We start from the raw sequence: 19,264 nt of genomic DNA on the forward strand, positions 1-19,264 counted from the left end.
AGACAATACAATTTTGCTCAGGTATCTGCTCGGAGATTTTGTACACGTGTTTAAGTTCAAAGTCGATGTTCTCCGAGATCGGGTGTTCGTAGGCGTATCCCAAAATACCGCAGACACGAGAACAGGAAGTTTACAAGGTGCGCATGGTAACAAGGAGACGCGGCAGGATTATAAATTTGGTAAAATAGTTTGATTTGCGAGCGAATTCCAACAGAATTATAACGCTGGAAAATATTTAAAGCAGTGGTACTTACAGCACACTGACGAATTCCTGATTTGCAACTAGAGTGACAAGTTTACTGGTGCTTAAACACTTACTCTAAACTGACAGTGGATGGTTAAGGCCTTGGTTATAATATGGTTCAACGACACGCTACACATGAAGTGATGAACTCGCATGTGTGTTCAGTACTTTGAGGGAATTAAGAAGTCTACCTGTGGTTGACAATATAAGTGATGTCTGACCAGAAACAAAATAGGTTTCCGATAAATAGGTTTTTACGTTTAGCCTTTTATTGCATTGATATTTTAGGAATAAGTATCACTTACTTTGTGATATTGATGCACAGTTTTTAAATTACATCATTATCAAAACATAGAGACATCCGATTGCAAACTGACTTTGGCGCTTTAATTATGGCATGGTAGGGCTACTTGTGTGTTTTGGCATGAACACATATTTTGATTATAGTTACAGGTTTAGATATTTAATTTAAACACCAAAGTTCACCAAAGAACATAATTTAGAAGATTTATCACATAATGTTAAATTAGTTTTCTGTATGTTACCCCCATTGACATTGACCCTTTGGTATCATGAAGCAACAATGTCATGTCACAAAATGACGTCACTCTGTTATCAATATGTCATACATCAATGGGTTCATATTGATTTACATGTAATGTCTCAAATGTTGCTTTTTGTTTCCTTGAGACTTCAGACAAGAACCTGTAATCGAATATCACTTTAGCCAGTAGGTTAGTCATACTTTGATTTCATTTTGATGAGATGATAAAATGCATGATTTGTGTCAGGTTAAAGATTACACACAAGGGATGCCGATACACTTCTGAGGTTGAACACTTTGGGCTGATTGTGTTGTTATAATAAGCTGTATGGGTTGTATCAAACTCATAGCTTCTGAAGTTCTGTGTGATCAGAAGTAAGATGCACGTATATCTGGATGGCACTCAGCACTGAAAGGCTAGAGCAAGGAAACATGACTGGTTGGCCTGGTGTTAGTTTAATGTGACTGGGTGGGATGTCATCCCTGGTATCTTCATTTTGATACTTCAGTGGTGGCAGCACTTTGGCAGCATGGACTCGCCCTGCCACGCCAAGACAATATATCTGTAAATACACCTAATGATTCCACCTCGTCAGGTGATGAAATTGTATAGTACGACGTTAAGCCCTAAGCATAGATACATATATACACCTGAACCATCAGCAATTTGTTCAGAATATTGGGTTGCTGATTTCAAATTGATCAGATGCTGTAGCTGGGCCATTACCATGGCGAATCACTTATGAACAGGACTTAATCACATGGTTGCATTACCCTGCATTCACTTTTTGAACAACTGATTTGGCCGTGTGATGAACATGAAAACAAACTTTAACAGTGTTATTGCTCTGGGCAATCAGCGTTTTAATTTTCTCACTCCCACCCATCCCTTTATTGTCCTTTTCTAAATGTTGATTAAATTACTATTTTGCTGGTGGTATGTTTTTTTTTATTTTGTTTTTATGTATACATTGGCTCATTCTTTATATCAAAATGTATATGCCGAAGCACTTGTATATATTTGTCAAGTACTTCACATAAAGTTTGATTTGTAAAAATGCATTTTCACAAGCCCATAAAGGCCTTAAAATGATACTTTTCTCTGTGATATGCTAACATTTTCTTGCTTAGAAATCAATCAAACTTCACAAAAAAACTTTTAAGTGATGATGGCCTATATGGTAAATGAATGAAGCAAAATGTATTCTTGAAAAATGCTAAACTGAAAAAATGGAATACAGTATTATCAATATACTTGAATCATGATGATAGGCCCATAACCAGTGCATAGAATTTTCCCTCCAATCCATTAAACTTTTACCTTTATTGCCTTATTCTGGACTTAATAAAATATGTTTACTATTTCAGATGCATTTATTGTCCAACATTTTCAAGAATTTACAGAAATGTTCACGAACTGAAACATATCAGCAGTATATAAGATGGAAACTAAAGACCTAAAGGAGTTAGCATCACAGAAGGAGAAAGAATGGAGAGATGTCACAGAATTGAGGTAATTTCAATTCACTGCATGTACATTTTACACTGTACTTAATGTCTCTTTTTGATAAAGCAAAAGTCTGCTCTAAAATTGAATTGCTCGTAAAGCTCGAAACTGAAGGGTATATGACATTCTTGAAGCAGACTACATACATGTAGTACTACAGGGTTGTTGTTGTTTACATTACGGAAGCACTTTATGATGAGCAGTAAATTACATATAATTTAAAAGCATTTTCACTAACTAATCACTCTGCTGTACTGAGCTGGTCACATGAAATCATTTGATTTACAGAAAAGTAAATATAATTAGACATGATTTTCACCAACTGATGATGGTTCTATACTATGGTTCATACAGCAAATTACCTGCTGTCAGTATTAATAATACATTTTTAGTGAAAGCAGGAGGTTTGTGTTAATAGCAGGACACTTAATACTGGAATTTTGATAGAAATAGCAGTTTTCTGCACCATATTTTCCCAGAATCCAGACATTGGAAACTGACAGTGATAGCAAGACAAAGTTGTTAGAAGAAGAAAGGAACAAGTTTGTAAAGTTGAAAGAAGACTTCAAGTACAACCTTAAGCTACTTGGAGAAAGGGATAAAGAGCTGGAACAGTATGATGTTATATTTGCAGGTAGGTATAATTAATATTTTGACACTTTGTCAGTTTGAATCGTATAATCATTCAGTGTCTAATGTCATTTTTCTTTTTCGGTTTCGCCATGATATGACTGAAACATTGACGATATGGCATTAAACCATAATCATTCATTCCTTCTTTTTCAGTTTGTATAATGTTACTTATTTCATTTGATGAAACAAACAGATTTCCCCTATTCTGGTGTTCTTTGTCTGGTTTTTCTAGGTGATCGGTATTTATTTTTGCTCAGAACATTGCCATATTCTGCTTTGGCCAAAGTATTGTGATTTGTCTTATTGACTCATTGCATGATGTCCTCAAAACTTCGTTGGTTTTCTTCAAGGCATTATTCGTTTTCCTCAGATCATTATATAATTTCCTGAGATCATTGTCTGATTTCATCCAAACTTTGTCCAGTTCCTCAATGTATATTCTGGTCTCTGCACATCATTATGATTTGCCTGGTCTCTTCAGAACTTTGTCACGTTTCCTACCCTTGCCTGATTTCCCCTGAGGGTTTATTGTGTTCTCTAAATCATCATATGAATTCCTTCTCTGATTACATGTATATAGAGCATAAGAGGTCAAATAAATATAATATACTTGACAGTTAAAGATAATCTTAACTTTTTGCTGTATGTATATGATTTTGACAAGTTCAGATCTCCCATTAACTTGTTTTGGAATCAAGAGTAAAATAATTACTCCAAAAAAAGACAAAGCCTTCAAAAATGGTGTTTAGTTTGGTATTCAGTATTTCAGTATCGACTTATGCATTTCAAGTAGTTCTTGAAAATGACGTAATTGTCTTGGAGTTGCTTTTCTACTGTAATGTTGAAATGAGTTGATTCTGAAGAATTTCAGTGTATAATCTAGCATTGTCATAGGTGTAGATCCTGTCGTCGCAACTACAGTATAATTACATGTATATATTTCTCTATTTTATTTTCTCACCAGAGCTCAAACAGAAGATAACCATTTTGAGCACAGAAAACAGTGAATTGAAAATCAAAATAGACGAACTCAAAGTTGCTCATCAAAGGGAGGCAAAGAGTAGGGAGGATTTACAAACCCATTATCAGCAGAGGCTCAGGGAAAAGCAGAGAGAGATAGACAACTTTAGGAAGTAAGTAGCAAACAACATTGTGGCCTTTGGCCAAAAATGGTGGTGTCCTCCATTACGAGATAGAAATCCAGCCAAGAGTATTGTCATGTTGTCTGTAGTGGAGGGATTTGTACATTTGGCAGTGGTGGAGGTTTGTTCTCCTGAAGCGAATTCTGTTTTGGGACACAAGTGAAATATCATTGAGTATGACACAGCAATCAGATATATAAATCTAGATGAGGATGTGGGTTACATGTTGGTGTTAAATAAAAACAATGTTACTTTTGGAATGATACAGAAAGTGTTTGCTGGCTGTTAATTGTATGTGTTCCTGTATGTAAATTCTTTCACAAAGCAAAGATGATTGTTTCAAAATTTCAAAATTATTTAGTGAATCCAGCAAGCATAATTATAGAAAAAAGCTATGAATTTTATTCAGAATTTCAGCCATCATGACCTGAGGAATTTATTAATGAGAACTCTAACATGTGAAACTGGCTAAAATACAATTCTGGATGTTGTACTTGCATGCTGAAGTGATAAAAACTGTTACATATGTTCATTACAGAGATAAAGAAGGTCAAGTGGAAGAAGAAAGAAAAGAATATGAATCCTTTAAGAGAAAACTAGAGAAACGTCTCACTGAGGTGGAGGAAGAGTTGGAGATACAGAAGAGAGAGCTGACAACAGGTAAGTCGGGCTGTGATATCTAGGTGAGAGAGATGAGGAGATAGAGATACAGAAGAGAGAATTGACAACAGCTAAGTTATAATGTAATATCCAAATGAGAGAGGAAAAGTCTGAGATGCAGAAGGGAGAATGGACACAGGTAGGTCATGCTGTGATATCCATGTGAGAGAGAGGAGTTAGAGATACAGAAGAGAGAACTGACAGCAGGTAAGTCATTCTGTGATATCCAGGTGAGAGATGAGGAGTTATAGAGATACAGAAGAGAGAACTGACTTCAGATAAGTCATGCTGTGATATTCAGGTGAGAGAGAGGAAGAGTTAGAGATACCGATACAGAAGAGAGAACTGACAACTGGTGAGTCATGCTGTGGTATCTAGGTGAGAAAGGAAGAGTTAGAGATTCAGAAGAAAGAACTGACAATAGGTAAGTCAAACCTAAGTCATGCTGTGATATTCAGGTGAGAGAACTGACAACAGGTAAGTTACTCCAGGTGTGATATCCAGGTGATAGAGGAGGAGTTAGAGATACAGAAGAGAGAACTGACAACATGTAGGTAAGTCGTGCTGTGATATCCATGCTATGAAAATAAAAAAGCTCTTTCTAATGAAGTTCCTGTGTGTGTGTTCATTTTCAGGCTTTGATGAGGCCATCAGGAAGCGAGAGCATGAGTTCCGTCTCAAGATTGACGAAATGAACAGCCAAGTGCTGGCTCATCAATTTCAGGTATGAACGCATTCCTTCTTAGTCAACAAAATGTTACGTAATAAATGGTGCTGTATGTATCATTGTGTTTACCCATTTTGATATTAGGTTTACCCATTTTAATATGAGGTTTACACATTTTGATATTAGGTTTACCCATTTTGATAGTAGGTGTACACATTCTTATAGTAGGTTTACACATTTTGATATTAGGGGTACACATTCTTATATTAAGTTTCCTGTAAATTATCATTATAATATTAATGATGAATGTGCTACATCAGCAATTACAGCCATAATGTGACGAGAACCTGTTATGATCCAGAGAACAGTATTATAACAATATCATGATATACACATGTAGATTATTTGAATCAAATACAATAGTGAAGCAACACACAAATGGGTCTGTCTGTTGTTTAGGCTAAATTACTTGCCAAAGAACTGGAAATGTTCAAAGCTGCTCAGAACAAAACCAGCCAAGAGTTTCAACAAGTCGAGACAAACCATAAAGAGCTGGAAAAAAGCTTACGCAAGAAAGACTGGGAATTGGCAGATCTTAAATCAGTTAAAGATGCCAGGTAAGTATTGCTACCTTAGCTTTTGTTTCTTTTGTTATGGTTTTTCTTTTGCTTGTATCCCTCTTTTTGCCATTTGTATGATAAATTATGAATTATGTATTTGTCAAGTTGCACAAGGATTTGTTGTTTTCGAAAACATTTTTTTATTTATGGACAAGTATATGTATTAATTTGAAAAAAAATAAAATTTTATATGGAGAAATGCTTCCTAAATGCATGCAAGTCTACTTTCTTATGTTGCAGGATAGCGGAATTAGAAGCAGGTTTGAGCAGAGCTGAGACAAAAGTGAAGCAGCTACAGGAAGAGTTCCAGAAGAGGTAAAACAACTGATCTGTCAGGAGAAAGAAAGGTTGGAACCTGACTCTAGACAATTTAGTAAATTATCGTGGCATGAATCTTGTCTAGTAGCTCACCATCTGGAGTGTATGTGGCGAGGGAGGGGACATTGTAGGTTGAGGTATTTTGCTGAAATCTATGTACGCAGAGCCCAGAAGTGATTACTCATAGTACTTAAGTTGTGCTTTATAAAGAAGGTTTGTTGTTGGGAAATGAAAAGCATATCACAAATATAAATCATGTGGAAGTGTTAAACATATCAAAACATGTTTATATACTTAATATCAGGAATAACAAGGACTGGTGCTTTCCAACTTGATGCACCCTAATGGTCTTCTTTTTCAGGAATAAGTTCATTACTGAAAATAATGTCAGTCTTGTTCACATGGTGTTATTTCAGGATATTTAGATTAAATACTCCTATTCACTCAAATAGTTTTACTTTTCTGTGAAGCGTTGAATCAAGCTTTTCCGCACAGTGTCAATTTCCATTCCAAGGGCAAATTGTTCTGATGGATTTGTTGCATCTTCTATTTTTGCCGAAAAAACACTGATCCACTGATTCTTGAAATCCTTGAAAGTACTTGGATTTTGAAGAAAGACCTTACTATTTTTATTGTAACACATCATGATTGTCTTGTTTCTTTTATGTCCCACTCTGACAGATATACTGAGATGGATAGGTACAGTCGTGAGAAAGAGGCTTCCCTCAAGCAGATCAAGGAGTCTTACGGCCAGAAGGAGGAGAGTTACAAGCAGAGCATACATGAGCTGGAGGGCAAATTGGAGCAGAGGCAGATCGAGATACGGCAGCTCCAGTGGGCCAATCAGGACCTGGGAAAGGAGAAGGAACTACAGATAGAGAAGTGAGTCAGTTGAAGTCAGGGAATATATGTATAGACTGAATTAACCAGGTAAAACATGAATGGGGTTAAAATTGGAATCAACTGTGAAGTGCCCTATATATGATGGAAAAGCCCCACATGAGCAACAAAATGTGTTGTATCTTGATGAATGCAAAAAAAAAAAAAAAAAGGCTTTAGTAATTCTAGCTGTAACTCTGAGATAATATGTCTTATTATAGCTTTTGTCAGTGGTATTTTTCCCAAATCAGTGTCATAGCTCTGTATTGAGACTAAGAATTCAGAGTAAGAGGGGAGAGTCTCTTGAATCACAGTCTTGTGCAGATTGATACATTGTGTCTATATGTTTCTGTGTATCAGGTTGTCAGGTGAGTTATGTGAGCTGAGGGAGAAGTGGGACAGACAGGTGAGTGAGCTGTCCCGTGACCAGGTGTCTAAAGATGTTTTCTGTCAGGACATGAGGCTACAGGTGGAGAAACTCACTCAGCAACTGACAGAGAGAACACAGGATATTGCCAGGTACAGTCACATGTAAATATGCTACTTGTAAATGCACCATAGGAGAAACTGAGTCAGCAACGGGCAGAGAACACACAATATTGCTAGGTACAGTTATTTATTTATTTATTTGATTGGTATTTTACGAGGTACAGTTAAATGTATATGTAAATACACTATATATTTAGTTAATATAGCATAGGAGAAACTGGGCAGAGTTCAGAAAAAAACACTGTGTCTCGCCTGATGTCAGTCAGATAAAGTCAACAACTGGCAAAATGGACAGCATATGTAATAGTTACTAACTCAAGGCTGATATGTCTGTAAACTATTTCCACCTGGTTGCTTGTGTAAAGTTTTTTCAATCGTCTTTATGAAACACAATATTTCTGTTCAGATGCTCAATCCATAACAGCTCTATTTTTTTATACTTAACATGTAGCATGTAATTGTGCAGGTACAAGAGAGACTTAAGCTCAGCGCTGGACAGAGAGGCTGCACTGGAGAGGAGTAAAGCCCAGCTTGAATTAGACTGGCAGAGACGATTTGAGGATGTAGAGGGGTCAGCATACAGCAAATCTGAGGAGCTGGTCGCCAAACTTACAGCTGCTCGTGATCAGGTAACAGACTCAGCATGGCGATGAAATTAGGCGTTAAACTCAATACAATCAGGTATTAGACTCAATACACCTGAGGGATCAAGTAATAGTGCAGCTTTGGTATCTGGCAATGGACCCAGTGCAGCTGTAGGATCTGGTAATAGTGCGACTTTGGTATCATACAATATACCCATTGCAGCTGTAGGATCAGGTAATAGACTCAGTGTAACCTTAGTATCGGGCAATAGACTCAATGTAACCTTGGGATCAGGTACTAGACTCTGTACAGCTGTGGGATCTGCTGGCCACTTGTGAATGGTAGTGGGATTCCCCCAGGTACTCCCCCTCCCACCATAATGCTGGCCACGGTGTAAACACCAGTGAAATAAATAAATAAATCTCAGACATTGCAAAATAACAGTGTGAAATGGCGTGGCCTAATCATTAACTGACCATGCCTGTGTATGTGTACTTTCAAAGGTAAATGTCATTTTACATATTGCCTGTCCTCAGCTTCAGTGGTCAGATGGTCATACATGTTATGCCTGGGGACAAAATGACTACATGGTAACAATGTGTTCTGGTATGAGTACAGCTCTGGTGAGGCTAGATTTATACATGTTCCTCCACAGGAATCGGTGATTATATAAGACACAGCTACCGAAGCTCTAAACAGAAACAGGTTATTTCTGATGTATCTAGAGCCTGTGAAGATTGTAAAGATTATAGAGAAAGGTTTAAAGAACATTAGAATGAGTGTATTGTCAGTGTGTTAACAAAATATAGATAAAGGAGGTGTTAAAATGTAAATGACCTTGATTTACAGGCTGTGGCAACATTAAAAGAGAAAGAGAGAGAATGTGCAGATCAAGGGGAGATAATTCAGCAGTTAAAGAAACAGAAAGCACAGGCCATGGCCACACTTCAGCAGCACGGTATCCAGCCAAGTGGTAGTTTTAATGTAAGTTTTTCCTGAATGTTACTGAAGTCCTTCAAGCATAATACATGAGGCAAAAGTTGCTGGCTCAATTGTGGCGTTTGACAGGAAATTTGTAGATTCCCCTGCTCTCACTGTTTGTAAGGACCTCGTAGACAATAGGTGCAACATTGCTTAAACGGCCTTTTGCACAGTTGTATGTTGGCTGAAGACCACTCGTAAAAATTCTTCAGGAACTTATCAGTAAGGTTGTTGGTTTGCTTCATGGTCTCCAGTTTATTCCACCCATGAAACTTACCCCAGATTGTATAAGCCAAAAATTCTTGAGTATGGTTATTAAATAACAATCAAACAAATGAACCATGCCCATGAACTGTGAACAAAAATGTTCATATAGCATAATATGTAGTCAGTAAAAGTCAATTGTTTTATACCTGGATACACAAAACTCATGTTCCTTGTCACAGGCCTGGCCTTTAGATGAAGCTGTGGAGGTGGAGGAGTTGAGAATTCAAAACCAGAACCTGATCCGAGCTGTGACAGAGATGAGGCAGGCCATGGAGGAGCTGGGTCATGGGGTCACAGTCTCAGAAGCTAACAACAAGTCCGTTACCGTTACACGGGGTAGAGCAAAATGTTTATTATCACTTACATATGTCTTCTATCCCTTTGTCAAAAATACATATTGATAGATTTCTGCTGTAATTTTTGAAACTGATTTTATTTTAGAAAAAAGTGTGGTACACCCAGATTTATGAATTCACTTGCCTTAAGCTGCAGAATATGTCAACTTATGCTGCATGATATCATGTGGAAAATTTTATATGCCATCAAATTTCAGTGTGATTCTGGAAGAAAATTAACGTTAAAATTATACTTTTTACAAAATGAGATGAACTCTTATATACATTATTGTAGCCCTCAGTACAGGTAGACATTTTGTCCTTAATGATAATAAAACTCTTTTGATTCATTACAGATTACACTAGTTCCTTAGAAAACCAGGTTCTTGTTCTGAAAAAGGAAAAACGTAGCCTGGAACAGGAAATAGAAGAGCTTAAAAAGCCTGATTATGAGAAAAGCAAAGTGCAGCCAACTGAAGTCATTTCGGAAGAGGTCAATGATAATGTTGTTGTAAGGAGTCACATACAGTCCTTGAATGATATGATAGGTGAGGTGACATTTCACACGGGAAATAAAATCCCTGAGGTTCATTTGCGCATTAATTTGACTAAAGTGTTGTGGTTACTGAAACTACCGGCTTTTGGGGGACATCGGCTCAAATCCAGGTCTCGGTCAGTTGTCACCACCCATTAACCTGATTATAAGTGTGAAAATTGTACAAATAGTGCATACTTCTGGATGCTATATGAGAAACTGTCAGCTCAAGAGAAGTGATATTTAATGAGGGCGAACCCCAAGTTGAATTTCACTTGTCGAGACAATTCCTAATGTCCCATCCCACAGCATGCACGATGTGTTTTATTATACCAAAACAACAGTGTACCTTTTCCGGTTGTGTTTAAATCACTGGATTTGTAAGTAAATAACGGAGCTATAACTGTAAACTGTTTTTTCACTTTATGAACAAGCAGACGTCAGAGATCTATTAAAGGGAGATAAATGCAGTGGAATTAATGCGGGTGATCGTTGGATATTAGCACAAGATCATGGGATATTGCCTGTTGAACGTGGGATATTACTTTGTGAGCGTCGTGTTGCTAATTGTTGTAGATCATGTTTTGCAGAATATCATGTGTCCGTCACTCGACCAGTGAAAACAGAAAATAACACTATCACAGAATAATAATGTTGATTACAGTGTAAACACCAATTAAATAAATAGATATATTTGCAAATTTGCAAAACTGATGTACATTGTTGGATCTTATTACTTACCATACTATTATACTAATAGTGCCAGTGAAACAAAAGGCCCTGTGTTATGGTCGTAATTCCCTGACATTCGCTATCTTACCGGTATACTGTTAGTACCTATAATAATAAAATGTGGATTGTATGTCTACAGGTGCATTACGGGCAGAGAAAGTGGAGCTCACAGCTCAGCTGAAGAAACAACAAGCTCGTATCCAGTTCTTAGAGAGATCAACTGAAGACTTTTCCAAACAGGTAAACAGCGAGCACATCATAACCTCCCACATACAATGGGCCACTCTTCCATACAGGTAAACAATGAGCACATCATAACCTCCCACATACAATGGGCCATTCTTCCAAACAGGTAAACAATGAGCACATCATAACCCCTCACATACAATGGGCCATTCTTTCAAACAGGTAAACAACGAGCATGTCACAACCCCTTACCTACAATGGTCCACTCTTCCAAGCAGGTAAACAATGAGCACACCACAACCTCCCACATACAATGGCCCACTCTTCCAAACAGGTAGGCAACGAGCACACCATAACCTCCCACATACAATGGGCCATTCTTCCAAGCAGGTAAACAACGAGCATATCACAACCTCCCACATACAATGGCCCACTCTTCCAAACAGGTAAACAACAAGCACGTCACAACCCCCCACATATAATGGGCCATTCTTCCAAACAGGTAAACAACGAGCACATCACAACCTCCCACATACAATGGCCCACTCTTCCAAACAGGTAGACAACGAGCACACCATAACCCCCCACATACAATGGGCCATTCTTCCAAACAGGTAAACAACGAACACGTCACAACCCCCCACATACAATGGTCCACTCATCCAAACAGGTAAACAAGGAGCGCATCACAACCTCCCACATACAATGGGCCATTCTTTCAAACAGGTAAACAACGAGCATGTCACAACCCCTTACCTACAGTGGTCCACTCTTCCAAGCAGGTAAACAACGAGCACATCACAACCTCCCACATACAATGGGCCATTCTTCGAAACAGGTAAACAACGAGCACATCACAGCCTCCCACATACAATGGGTCATTCTTCCAAACAGGTAAACAACAAGCACATCACAACCTCCCACGTACAATGGCCCACTCTTCTAAACAGGTAAACAACGAGCACATCACAACTCCCCACATACAATGGGCCATTCTTCCAAACAGGTAAACAACAAGCACATCATAAGCCCCCACATACAATGGGCCATTCTTCCAAACAGGTACACAATGAGCACATCACAACCTCCCACGTACAATGGCCCACTCTTCCAAACAGGTAAACAACGAGCACATCACAACCCCCCACATACAATGGGCCATTCTTGCAAACAGGCACACAATGAGCGCATCATAGCCTCCCACATACAATGGCCCACTCTTCCAAACAGGTAAACAACAAGCACATCACAACCCCCCACATACAATGGGCCATTCTTCCAAACAGGTAAACAACGAGCACATCACAACCTCCCACATAAAATGGCCCACTTTTCCAAACAGGTAAACAACAAGCACATCATAACCTCCCACATACAATGGCCCACTCTTCCAAACAGGTAAACAACTAGCACATCATAACCTCCCACATACAATGGCCCACTTTTCCAAACAGGTAAACAACGAGCACATCATATCCTCCCACATACAATGGTCCACTCTTCCAAACAGGTAAACAACTAGCACATCATAACCTCCCACATACAATGGCCCACTTTTCCAAACAGGTAAACAACAAGCACATCATAACCTCCCACATACAATGGCCCACTCTTCCAAACAGGTAAACAACGAGCACATCATAACCTCCCACATACAATGGTCCACTCTTCCAAACAGGTAAACAACTAGCACATCATAACCTCCCACATACAATGGCCCACTCTTCCAAACAGGTAAACAACTAGCACATCATATCCTCCCAATTACAGTCATCCACTCCTAAGCTGGTAAATCAGGATTTGGAAATGGCTCCTTAAACTCAAGCAGCATACACCTGTGATGATGTGTGAAACGGCTTCCAGACACATACAGTGTGTGAAACATGTCAGCAGTGTATGCACAGTGCTGCCAATGAGAACTACACAAATCAGGTTTTTATAGGCTCGTGTGGTTGGTGGTTTTAAGGTGTGGCATAGTCCATATGATTTCTGTCGATCTGTGAGTCTTTCGGTGGTATCATTCTACAGATAGACTACTTCACTTTTCTTATTAACTTTTATTTCTAATACCAGAGTAGAAGCCTAAACTCTGTGTCATATGGCTTTAAAATTATGCCCAGTTTAGTGATATTGTGATTGTTTTTTTAGGGTTTTTTTCTGTCAGGATTTACACAAAGTGAACTGCTTCTGTTATGGCTTCAAAATAAACAAAAATATGACCTTCGAAAAGTTTTTCTGTTTTAGTTGACAGCATATTACAAGTTAAGAAAATTGTTCTCCAGACTAACATGCTGCCTTTTCTCTAATTATACATCTGAAGAATTCAAGATTAAAGCGTGTTATCATATATGAGCTGTGCAGATCAGTACAATATAGCTAAAGTGTCATGTTGGCATTTAGCAACGGCAAAAGCAGCTGGAGCTGGATCAGTCACAGTACGAGCTGAATGCTGAGGGGCGTCGTCACAAAGCAGAGTCTGCAGCCTTACGACAACGAATTACTGAGCTGGAACTGGAGGTGGCGGAGACAAGAAAGGAAGCTGATGAGTATTACAGGGGAGGTCTGGAGAGAAACATGGAGGTCACTGCACTTAGGGCTGAGGTGAGTCACACTTAACATTGCGAATTTTTTATAAGCAGGTTCCCAGAATTAGAATGGAACCAATCCAACAAAGTTATCATAGGCTAAGTTCATTATAACTGCCATGGCAACATGTGTTTGCCGTCATAATTACAACTTAACGATGATGGCATCCTGGTCTAGATCATATAAATTTACTATATGTGATGATACATTATAAATGGACACTGATACTAGCTAGATTTCTCATCCATTTATTGGAGGAATTTATTGGAGGACAAATCCACAACAAATATAGAAAACAGACTCTTCTCTCACTTTATAGTAACAACATTTACTCTACAGCCCGACTGATTGGTAAAGACATTTGTTGTGAGAAATTTTGTACCGAAACCATGAATGTCCAGGGTCAAGAGTACATTTGTTGGCTATCATATTGAAGTCTTACCACTTTTGTGGAGAAAATTTTGTTCCTGGGATGTTTTCCCCATTTTTGAACTTGCTTGTTTTTGTAACAAAATGCATTCTTAAGTTGAATGAAAGGTCAGATAACAACATTAGAAAATCTTCTTATGCCAAGTGTTTAGCACCAGCTTTAATTGCCAATATGACACTATTGTACTCTTAGAAATTATTCGGGCAGTTAAAGTTTTCCACAGACTGATGAATACTTGGCATGTAAACCCCAGAAATCACACACAAATTTAACTCCTTTCTCTATCCATGTTTTAATAATAACAGTCCAAAGTCTGAGTAAATTGAATGGTGTGAAATGCATGACATACATCTAACATGCTGAATAATGTTGTCTTTCAGTTGTCCAATTTGAAGCTGGAGTTAGCACAGAAGAGGCCAGCCATCAACTTTGGTGCTCAGGTAGGTAAAACCCTAAGTTAGTAAACACTTAGTGTTCTCATCTATTTTATCTTATATAGCTTGTCTTTGATATGCAGGAAAAAGTGCAGTGAATCTTTTTTGTGGAATTTTTTACAGGAACTGGTTATCCAGCAGCTGGAAGATGAAATCCACAGGTTAAGAAAGCAGAGTCATGTGACTAGTTCAGAGCCAATAAGATCTGGGCAGGGCCAGACAACGAATGCTACTCTAGAACAGCTTCAGACAAAACTGAAGTCAGCAGCCAAACACATCGCTCAGTTGGCTCGTGACAAACAGCACCTGATAGAGATAGGGAACCGACAGCGTGCAGAGCTGCTGAAAGCAGGTCAGAGAGATACAGAATAGTACTTGAGCCATAGCAAACATAAAAAATGATTATTTTAATCTTGGGTGCATTTTCTTTGTTTATATGATCTTTTGGTTATAAAGGTTTGCTGGTCAGCATGGTATTTGTTGATCATAAGTGTTCGTGTATACATGTGCTATTTTAATTTTAAAGTTCATTCAACTGTTTCATAACTTTAAAACAAAGTTGACAAAACATTTTTCACTTTTAGATACCTTTATACCTTTTATATAAATGCCAGCACATACCAAACTGATGCTTTCATGCAATACAGGCATAGCCCCACCATCTGCAGATGCATCCAGTGGACACATAATGTATGCACAAGGTAACAGGCAGGGGCTATTTCCCATGTCAGACCAACATTCATTCCCCAAGTCTAACCCTGTGGACACTCCATCTCACCCTCTGGAACCCCCGTCTCATCAGCTGACTGGTGCTATACAGGACAAACTGGATGCTCTGGAGAAATTACAATATCAACTCACTACACAAGTAAGGGATTCAAGGGTTTGTCATACAATGTACATGTGCTCATTTTGTTGATTGAAAATGATATATGCACATCGTGATGAATCGTGGAACCAAAAGCGGATGTCAAAGCACCATGTTGTTAATATGCATTCGACTATATTCTCAAACTGAACTGTGATTGCCATGTATTTAGAGTGTTTGTCTTGCCAGTGAGTTCTATCAAGTTCCAAATGGGCAGAATTTGTACCTCTTCACATGAGGCTTAGTATAAGGGGATGGATGAAGTACTTTTCTCCCCCTGGATTTGTATACTTTATACGCTGTATGGCAGTTAAGCCAGGTGGCACTAGGTATATGATGGCATATAGTTAACTATTTCTAAAGCCAAAATCATTTATTCATTCACATGGAGACATCATAGTAAGATTAGGATGAAGTTGAAAGTACTTTAACTACATATACTTACCATAGAATAGTTGGTTAAGGAAGGTCACATGCACCTTGCTGTACAGCAAGTTTTTTTTTCTCAGGAGCTGCAGTACGCCCAAAAGTTCAGTCCAAAAAGGGCTGCACGACGACAGAAAGCAGTTCAGTCCAGTAGTGAAGAGGAATACAGACCAGTGTCAATTCTGAAGAGGTCAGGCGAAAGTAAGTTCTCATCACGATTGGAAGCAGAGTCCATCTGGTCACAGGCTGAAATCCAGCTCTTGTTTCACCATTACCCTGAAGTTTGAATGTTTTCAGGTACCTGACAAAGGATGGGGTTCTGTTTTGTTTCTTCCCACCATAATACTGGTACCCCAATCAAATAAATTGGTAAATCATCGAATAAGTGAAAATTCTTGTGTTTAACATCAGTCAACTTAATATTCTCCTGTGCTTGGTACACTAACAGGCTTCATCTTACTGGTATGTAGTGTTCCACATCATTCAAACCCTGTACTGTTGTTGAAACAAAAGTTCTCCATTCTCCAGTATGCTATTTATTTTATTTCTTCCTGATTTGTTAAATATAGGTTTGTCATTTTTTGCCCTGTAAATTTGGCCTAACCCTGTTTATGTTTTGCAGGCTTCATTTCGGATGGTGGCTTTGGGGACACATTGTCATCAGTGGGTGAAGCTCATGCTGGGCGAGACCTGAGGGTGAGCCTGTCCTCGGCAGGGGCAGAGTCTCTACAGGAGGTGTGGCAGGTCCTGAACCAACCCAGCCCCAGCCCTGTGCCACCCACACAGCCAGGTAATCAGCACGGCAGTAGTAGTAGCTGTCCTGCTTGCAGAAATGACTGCTAGGTGGCCTTAATATACATGTAGCACTATCACATCAGCTTCTGGAGTACAAAATCCTCACTTCATATTGTCAGCTACATATATTTGTAATCTAACTATGTATATATAACAAGACATTGTTAGACTCTAGTATAAGACGATTGTTGTCAAAAACAATTGGCTCACAGTGTAACAAAAAGGTACATGTATCGAGTGAATGAGGCTTTATCTGCTGTAAAACTAGAAGCAGGAGGGAGGGAAATTTTTGTCAATTTTTCACATTCTGTACACATCTGTAAGCACTATTTTGATATCATTTGTGCGTAACATCAGTAATATATTTTGAGGTGAAATTACTGTAGGTGTATTTTGGAGACCTCCACTGCCAAGCTGTTAACATGGTTAGCTACCCACTTTCCTCCCACCGTCAAGCCGACCGCCACAGTATAAGCATAGTACGACATAAAACACCAATCAAAAAAATATTTTTTTTTTGTTTTTTTTTTTGGGGGGGGGGGGGGGGGAGTTGATTGCTGCACAGGTATTCAAATATGAAAATTGTACACACAAGGCTGTCTAACCATTGAAATATATATATATACCTCATTTAAACCCTCAGAAAAAGTTAGGTACAATTTCTTTCATGTACTGGATATGTACATGTGTATGTCAGTATTTTGTCCAGGTCGTATTTGCAGTTATAATTAAACAGGGATATACTCACATTCACAGCAACATCCTGCAAAAAACCCATGCCATCTTTCACTCATGCCCCTAGTTAAGTGAGTGGTCCATGTTAAGATAAAGTGTCAAAACTTTGACAGACCAAACTAAAGTGTAACTTTACAGCCTCTTTTGTAAACTAATGTACACTTTCCTCTTCCCTTTCTGTGTTGGTCTGCCAGCAACCTGCGGATAGTCGTGGGTTTCCCCCAGGCTCTGCCCAGTTTCCTCCCACCATAATGCTGGTCGCCGTCGTATAAGTGAAATATTCTTGAGTACGGCGTAAAACAACAATCAAATAAATAAATAAATAAATAAATAAATCCCTTTGTGTGTTACAGAAGCCTCCCCAGGGAGAGATACCCCTCAGAGCTCAGTGGAATGGACGGTGAAGGGAAGAAAAGCAGGGGTCACACACATATCACAAGCAAAACCCACAGTCAAACAGAAGCAAAACTACGTTGTTAAAAAACCTCAACAGAAGGCTAAAATAAGAAACTACAATGTAAAAACTGATATTAGATGAGGACAGTAAGAATTTAGTTCGTGTCACACTGGTGGCTGGACCTCCATCTTCTGTTTGTTTAATACTGTTACCCATATTGTTTGTCTACATTCATATTTGTGCATTTGTAAAATCACTGCATTAATGGAAGAAACAGAGTAGTGCTTCTGAAACAAATATATTACTGCCACATCAAAACCTACAGGCAGTTTTCATTTTTTTCTCCCTCAGTATTTGAGTCTGCATGTACTTATGTGTATTTATTTTACTGGTACACTAACACCACGTCTATATATGCTCATTGTTTTACGGCCTGCAACATACAGCTTATGGTTGATATCCTGCTAGTTATCAAGAAACTGTTTTATGTGAACCAAGGCAACATTTCTGTTGATGATTAAATAAGAAACTAAACTAATTACTGCCAACTGATCCAGTAATGGTTTTACATGTAATTTTTTATTTTTTGACAATGTTTAACTTTAACATCAGTTATACATGTAACACGTGTATATGTAAGTTTCCTTCCTAACAACTTGACTGAGACACAAACCTGTTTTTTGTACATATTAAGGATATAACAAATCTAAATAAATTATACCATATATAAACTCTTGAGGTCTTTGAATTTGTATTTTATACTAATTGATCCATATTTAGTCATATTTCACTACCCAGTAACAAAGGAAGACTGGAGTTCATGGGTTATTTGATGGCTTGACCCAGAACAGCAGAGCCCAGTCATTCTAAAATGTATTGGCAGTTAAGCTCACGATTAAGCTACGTCCCTCAACCAGCCCCAGTAATCTTGTGCACGTGTATGTAGTCCCAGTAGTAACAATGAACTGAGGCGGAATGCTTTGTAGAACACGGCTCAGACTGGTTGACACGACTTTGAGGGACCTCAGTCACCAAAGTGCTTGCTCCGTTCAAACATGAGAAGGCCTGCTAACAACTTGTGGATGGTCGTGGGTTTCCTCCTGGCTCTGTTCACTTTGTTTCCATCATCATATAGGCTACTGTTGTACAAGGTGAAATATTCTTGAGTACGACATTACACACCGATCAATTCAATACATTTGCATTCAATGCTTTAGGTATATCAGCTCACAGACACACAAAACACACTAAATAAATAGAAGTAGGTAT

General features: G+C 38.5%; 1 protein-coding gene across 1 annotated transcript; it reads left to right on the forward strand.

The window, feature by feature from the left end:
• The first annotated feature begins 145 nt into the window (after positions 1-145).
• Positions 146-19,258, forward strand: LOC135481752 (coiled-coil domain-containing protein 57-like). The gene is made up of 22 exons (XM_064761431.1): positions 146-179; positions 2,157-2,301; positions 2,775-2,929; positions 3,893-4,061; positions 4,609-4,730; positions 5,366-5,454; positions 5,857-6,014; positions 6,258-6,332; positions 7,017-7,217; positions 7,575-7,733; positions 8,170-8,332; positions 9,138-9,272; positions 9,716-9,872; positions 10,228-10,419; positions 11,278-11,378; positions 13,725-13,925; positions 14,721-14,780; positions 14,898-15,126; positions 15,422-15,642; positions 16,152-16,269; positions 16,691-16,858; positions 17,952-19,258. The coding sequence occupies exons 2-22, from the start codon at positions 2,231-2,233 to the stop codon at positions 18,134-18,136; spliced, it is 3,129 nt and encodes a 1,042-aa protein (XP_064617501.1). The 5' UTR covers positions 146-179; positions 2,157-2,230; the 3' UTR covers positions 18,137-19,258.
• The last annotated feature ends 6 nt before the right edge of the window (positions 19,259-19,264 follow it).

This window comes from Liolophura sinensis, chromosome 1 (assembly GCF_032854445.1).
Source record: "Liolophura sinensis isolate JHLJ2023 chromosome 1, CUHK_Ljap_v2, whole genome shotgun sequence".
Taxonomy (NCBI): Eukaryota; Metazoa; Mollusca; class Polyplacophora; order Chitonida; family Chitonidae; genus Liolophura; species Liolophura sinensis.